Source organism: Grammomys surdaster, unplaced genomic scaffold (assembly GCF_004785775.1).
Source record: "Grammomys surdaster isolate TR1022 unplaced genomic scaffold, NIH_TR_1.0 342, whole genome shotgun sequence".
Lineage (NCBI taxonomy): Eukaryota > Metazoa > Chordata > Mammalia > Rodentia > Muridae > Grammomys > Grammomys surdaster.
Window position 1 is genome coordinate 1861938 of NW_021604761.1, and position 6718 is coordinate 1868655.

The 6718-nt window shown below is 47.8% G+C and overlaps 1 protein-coding gene across 2 annotated transcripts in view; it reads right to left on the reverse strand.

Moving 5' to 3' along the window:
- Nucleotides 1–1764: 1764 nt before the first annotated feature.
- LOC114630671 (apolipoprotein L2-like) overlaps nt 1765–6718 on the reverse strand; it is a 7488-nt gene continuing 2534 nt past the window's right edge. For both annotated transcript variants that reach the window (XM_028778953.1, XM_028778954.1), the window contains 2 exons: nt 6189–6315; nt 1765–4173 (listed from right to left, as the gene is read on the reverse strand). In XM_028778953.1, the coding sequence (XP_028634786.1) occupies nt 3297–4173; nt 6189–6315 (1004 nt within the window). In that variant the 3' untranslated portion in view covers nt 1765–3296. The remainder of the gene's footprint in view (nt 4174–6188; nt 6316–6718) is intronic.

Below are 6718 nucleotides of genomic sequence, written 5' to 3' on the forward strand. Positions count from 1 at the left end.
GTGCTGGAGAGTTCTACCTCTGGATTGGCAGGTAGCTTGATTGACAGCCTCAGTGTCACCAGTGTGGCTCAAAAGGAAGGAATGGGGACATCTATGACACAAGGGCTAGCTAACCTCTCTGGCATGGCCAGTGTCCAACAGCGATGTGTCTTGGGAAACAAAGGCAAGAACTCATTAACACCCTCAGCCTGAAGCAATACTCCATTGCCATTCCAAAGTTGATCCTGTTATTTAGCACAGATAATTCAGCTCTTGGCCTCTTGGTGTGTGTCAACCAGCTCTCTTGATACCAAGCCAAATGACAAAATCAGTACTTCATAAGGAAAACAAGAAATGTGTTGGGATGACATCTAAGTAACCCTAAATCAGCAGAAAGCTAGAGGAAAGGCTTGGGAATTAAGAAGATAAAAAAGCCACATAGTGTCTAAGGCAGAGCTCAGAACCCATTACCATGCCCTACCTTGGAGTCCAAGGCACAGTCACTGAGAATGTACTCTGACATCCAATAGCATTTCCTCACTTGCTCCAGATCTGGTAGCCCAAGTTGGAGCAGACGTTTCCCCACTACATGTAGCTTCGGATCCATGGATACCAGGACAGGGATGTTGAGGCAGCATCTCGTCTGTCTTTACATAGAGAAATAGGGCCAACCTCCCTTAGTAACATCAAGTCGCAGGGAAGCCACAGACTGGGGAGAGAGAAGGGGAGGAGCAGCTCTGCCATGTACCCCAGACCCATCGTACCCAGGAGCCCCAAACATGGCTGACCTTGCTTAGAAAGGGTAGCTGCTGAACTCTAGTTTGCAAAAACTTGAGAGTAAAATGACTGAGCACTGATCACGCCAGGACCATGAAGACTGAAGTCATACCCAATGCCCAGCTGTTGGTATTCGGCCTTGCTCAGGTACTTTGGAGTTTTGTCCACATGCAAGCTTTGGCTAGCTGGAGATCTGGGAAATGCCAGAGCTGATCCTGAGAAGCACAGAGCATCTCCCCATCCTCTCTACCCAGATTCTGCATCCTCTGCATTGTGTCCTGAGTACCAGCAAAGGCTCTGGCTAGAGTTCAGCACTCCAGTAGGACTAAGAGATTAGCAGCAAAGATACTTAGGGGAGAGGATGGAGCCAAAATGAGGCCAGAGTTAGAAAATCCTCCTGTCCCGTGTGAATGTTCCCTTGAAAATCTCCACTACCTAAGAGGCCTTTTTTTTTCTTTTTTTCTTTTCTTTTTTTTTTGGAAGTGTTGGATGAGACAGGGTCTCACTATGTAGTTCTTTCTGTCTTGGATCTCATTCTGTAGACCAGGCTAACCTCAAACTCAGAGATCTGCCTGCCTCTGCCTTCCAAGTGCTAGGGTTACAGAAGTACTTCCGTGCTCAGCCCTAAGAAACTCTATACTCAAGGGAAGAACAGGACTTTGTAGCCACTAGGCCTCTGCCCTCCCCGGCAGCCTGGTGTTTCCAAAGATGCTTCAGAACCAAGAGGCAAGGAGCGAGGCCATGCTTATCCACATATGACCCATGCCCCACCAAGGCTGGCCACTTGCCACTTAATGACTCCCAACCCTCGGAGTGACCACATGGGACACTACTGAAACAGCAAGAGGATTCAGCATGAGTAAACTGGGAGAAGCCAGCTTGAGGACAGAGTGCTGCCTTGTAGGACAAGCTGTGCAGGATTCCCTGCGGCCACCATGACTGGTAAAGTAACAACCTGCAAGAGGCAAGAAAGATAATTTGAGTCGATACAACTAAGTAGCCAGTGTTGGTTCAAACTTCAGGAGTCTGGCCCCAAGTCATTTATTTTAGGCATATGGAAGCACACCACAACTCAGTGAACACTTTCGTGGTGATAATTAACTCAGTCCTGTGTGCACAATAAAGCTTAAGACCGGACTACATCAAACTCCCTCTGTACACGTGACATCTTTCATAAAGATGGGTTCTATAGATGGAGAAGTTCACAGTCAGGATCTAGGGGGGGACTCTGGTGTGGTCTTAGACACTAAAATAGCACAAAAGGTCAAACTATTAACCATGTCTGCTTGCAATCTTTCAAACACCATAACAGCTTATGTATCCCCTCCTTTGAAGGAACAATCCTGTTGCTAACCTTCCTGGTTCCCCTGGTGCTTATCCATAGCAGAAGAACCTCTGTGCCTCCTACAAGGCTCTGCTCTATCCCTGAGCTGAATACATTACCTCGTGGAAGGGGCTTCGAATCTAGCAGTTAGGTGGTTAGATGAGGGTGGATTCTCTTCAATCACACATCCTGAACCATGCTCTAATGTTTTGTTTTCCTTACCTATGACTTTGGGACCTTCAGTCTGGGATGCCCCATTTTCCAAGACTAATTCATTGGGCTAAAGTCTATATAGAACACAAGATGGAAGAGGAAGATGAGCAGAGAGGAGGCCTTGTTCATCTCCTCCCAGCCTCCCCCAACTCATGAGGAAGCTGTGTCTCTGAGAAGGTGTATCTCTTGACCACAGGCTGGCTACTCTCAACACACCACAAAGTCTCTTGACCTGTCAGCCCAATCTGGGTCACTCCCCAGCCCTAAACTAATCACCATTCAGCACACCCTAGAGACTGCCAATGGAATTTCACTTTCCTCGAGGGCTCCCTAGCCCCTTGACAACTGTTGTGCCCACTCTGCCATCACTCCCACCTGTCACCACCACCACTGCCATTCTAGAAAGTCTCTGTGGCTCTTCCACATCCAGAATTCTCCCTCTGGCTCTCTCCTACTCCCAGCTAGTCAGATTCCCTGCTTTCTCCTTCCTTGCTCCCGCACAACCCTCTTTATTCAAGCCTCCAAAGCTCTTTACTTCCAAACCGACTATTCCCTCCCACCCCCGCACTCTCTAGTCCCCCCTGGTCCCTTGTTTCAGGCTCCCATTCTTTTCCCTTACTCCATTCGTGACCAGCACTGACCTTACAGTGCTCAGCTAGAGAAAATGCCAAACTCTGGCTGGAAAGATGGCTGAGCAGTTAAGAGTACTGGCTGCCCTGCTGAGGACATGAATTCAGTTCCCGGTCCCTATATCAGGCAGTTCACAACCTCCTGTAACTTCACCTCCAGGAGATCTGGTGCCCTCTTCTGACCTCTGAGGGCACATACACCCACATTCTCAGATACACACATATACATACAAATAAAACCACAACAAAGTTTGTGAAAAGAACAAACACCTAAGTCTTGAACCTCCTGGGTCTGATTCCCTCTCACAGAAATGCTTCAGTCTCTATCCAGAACACCTCCCGATCCTCTCCACTACTCTGGGGGAGGAAGCATGCTACCGAGTTGAGCCTGACTGCAAACCGTCATAGATCTGGATAAGCACCTCCAGTTTCTCCTCCAGCCCCTGAGCCTGCTGCCTCAGTTCCTCAGCAGACTTTGCTTTTGCGCCCTTGTACAAATTCTTGGACTCTTTCACAAGGCTGATCATATCCCCAATGAGGGCCACACCTGTGGTGGCTATACTCATGATCCAGGCTCTTCTGCTCATTGACAGGGCAGTGCCTTTAAAGGCCTCATCCACATCCTTATCTCTTTGGGCAGAGATGCTCCCCATGGTCATGAGCTGCTTGGCACAAGCTGCTAAGGTAGGGTTGACTTTGGCAAGCTTGATGGCATAGATGCTCTGCTTGATGCACTGTAGGACTCGGCAGCACTTCTCAGATAAGGAAAAGACTTGGGGTCCTGAATGAACTATAGCCCCTACAACCATCTTCACTTTGACCATGCTGGTTGACACCAGGTGGCTGGCTTCCGTTTTGGCTGATGACTTACTTGTGTAGTCCATGATACCCGTGAAGACACTAGTCACAGCCGCTGCTGCTCCCAGACCCATCCCTGTTGCCAAGAGCACCAGACTGACCCCAGCTGTCACAGGTATCAAAGTGAGTCCAATCAGGGTCAGGACTCCAGACACAGTGCTGGTAGAGCCTGCCACCACCTTGGAGATGGTACAGTCCCTGTGAACCCTGTCAACCTTGTCTGCAAGGGTGCGGAGCTTCCTGATGTGTCCCTCCAGCTCCAGTTTCACCTGGGGAAACACATCCATGAACCTCTCCATGTCCTGCAAGTCACGTTGGAGCCTGTCCTGGTCTTCCACGGCCATGTTTTCTGTGAGTGCATTGAGGGCTTCATGTAAAGTGTCTGCATCAGCTCTGTAACAGGCATCAAGTGATTAAGAGAGATAATTTAGCCAGGAATTTAAGTCAGTCATCGAGTACTTGCCTAATATACATGGGGCCCTAGATTCCATCCCCAGTGCTATAAATAAAAAATGAAAATAGAAAGTTTGTTATAAGCGCCATGACATATAGTCTGCCTAGGTGACAGCATGCTTACTGTGACTCAGGAGGGATTTCACAGACTTAGAGAATCTTTCTTTCGATGGTGAACACCTAGTCATTGTAAATGGTCTTTAGTCAGTAGTGGATAATGGGTAAAAGTTGTGTTAAGATGCTCTTCATGGCGCTGGAGAACAGGCTCCACAGTTAAGTGGTCCACAGTCTACAGAACTGGAGTTTGGTTGGATTGCCTATCATTCCAACTTCAGGGAATCTGGCACCCTCTTGTGGCCTCCATAGGTCTGTACATGTACACATTCACACACACACACACACACACACACACACACACACACGCACACGCACACACGCACAGGGGGTGGGGGAGGGGAGGGAAAGACAGACAGACAGATAGACAGACAGACAGACAGACAGACAATAAAAAAGTTAATAAATTGCCAAACATGGTGGGACACTCCTTTAATCCCAGCACTTAGGAGGCAGAGGTAGGCAGATCTCTGAAAGTTCAAAGCTTGATCTACATATTGAATTCCAGGATAATCAGAGCTATATGAAGAGACCCTGTCTCAATAAATAAATAAATAATATAATAAATCTTGTTTTTGTTTGTTTGTTTGTTTGCTTATTCATTTAAGATGCTATTGCCCTTGAAGTTAGAGAGATGGCTCAGCAGCTAAGAGCACTGTCTGCTCTTCCAGAGGATCCGGGTTTGATTCCCAGCACCCACATGGCAGCTCACAACTGCCTGTAACTACAGTTCTGTGGGCTCCAATGCCCTCTTCTGGTCTCTGTGGGCACCACATGCACACATATTCACAGACAAAGACATATAAAATAGAAATAAATAAGTCTTAAAAAAACATTTAAAAGATTTTCTCTGAGGGGTGGAGATTAGCACAGTAAGGTGCTTGCTTAGCATGCATGAGGCCCTGGGGTCTAGCACCGCATAAAACCAGGCATACTGATACACATCGATAATTCTAGCACTTGGTAGGTAGAGGCAAGAGGCTTAGAAGTTCAAGATGGTCTTTGGTTATGTCTGAGTTCAAGGTTAATATCAGACCTTGTCGAAAAAAACAATAGAATGTCCTGAGCTCCAGGCATTGGATACAATAGAGATGCCGTCATACTCAAGGGTGACACTGTAACCACTGGCACATTTACCAGGGGCGAGGATGAATCGGGGATGGGGGACGAGTCACAGACATACACAAGGACATAAAAATGAGCATAGAGGGACCAGGGTTCAATTCCCAGCACCCACATGGCAGCTCACAACTGTCTGTACTACAGTTCCAGGGAATCTGACACCCTCACACAGATATACATGAGGGAAAACCACAAATACACATAAAACAAATGAATCTTTTTTAAAAAAAAAATTAAAATGTGCATAGATAGTTAAGATATCTGCTAGGTGTAAAAAAAAAAACAGTATGTTTCATGTTGAGATGTGGATCTCATTCCCCACAATGTATCATAATTGAAAATATTTTAAAATTAGAAAAATCTAGGATCCAACTTCTGTTCCCAGGCATTTCCTATATTAAAGAGAGTTCAGTCTGTACCATGTGATGTATAGTGGGGCTTTGGTGTCATTTCTGACCTCTAAGAGAGTAAGAAACCCCAGTCAGCCTTAAGGGCAGTGTGTGGGCCAGCCTTCAGATGGCTCTCAGCTTCACTGAGAGACACCAGCACGTTCACAAAGCACAGTTCTGGATGAATCCATGGAGATGCTGTGGAGAGCACCGTCCGTGTGAACAAGGGCACTGGGTGAGGAAGACACGGGGTAAATGAGGCTGTACCATCCACAGGCAGGGGAAGAGAGAAACCAGGAAAGGGGGAGGAAGTCCTTAACTGCAGGTGACCTGGACAACTCAGCCTCAGCCACAAAAGCGTCCCAGGCTCCATCTTCAGTTAGCAGCAGCCTCAGGTCTTCCCTGCCCAATGTGCGCTGCAGATACTCAGTGGCTTCCTCAATGAAGGTTCGGCTTGCTGGATGGAAGGGAGAGAAAGGTAGGAGGATAGACTGGAGGACCTTGAGCAACACTAAGCATAAACTCGGCTTCCCAGGCTGCCCTGGTCCCACCTGAGGAGGCGGGATAAGAAGGAGGTGAGTCTCTGGCTGTACTCCCCTAGGACAGAGCCAGGTATAGACACCCGACCCCAAGAGCTGGTGTTAGAGAGTACCTAAAGTCCCCCATGAATCTCCCCTTCTCTGTCCTCAATTTCTCTGCACTCAGTATGAAGACCCAGGCCACAAGATTTAAGAAGTCAGAGGAGCCAGGCAGTGGTGGCGCACGCCTTGAATCCCAGCACTTGGGAGGCAGAGGCAGGCAGATTTCTGAGTTCAAGGCTAGCCTGGTCTACAGAGTAAGTTCCAGGACAGCCAGGACTA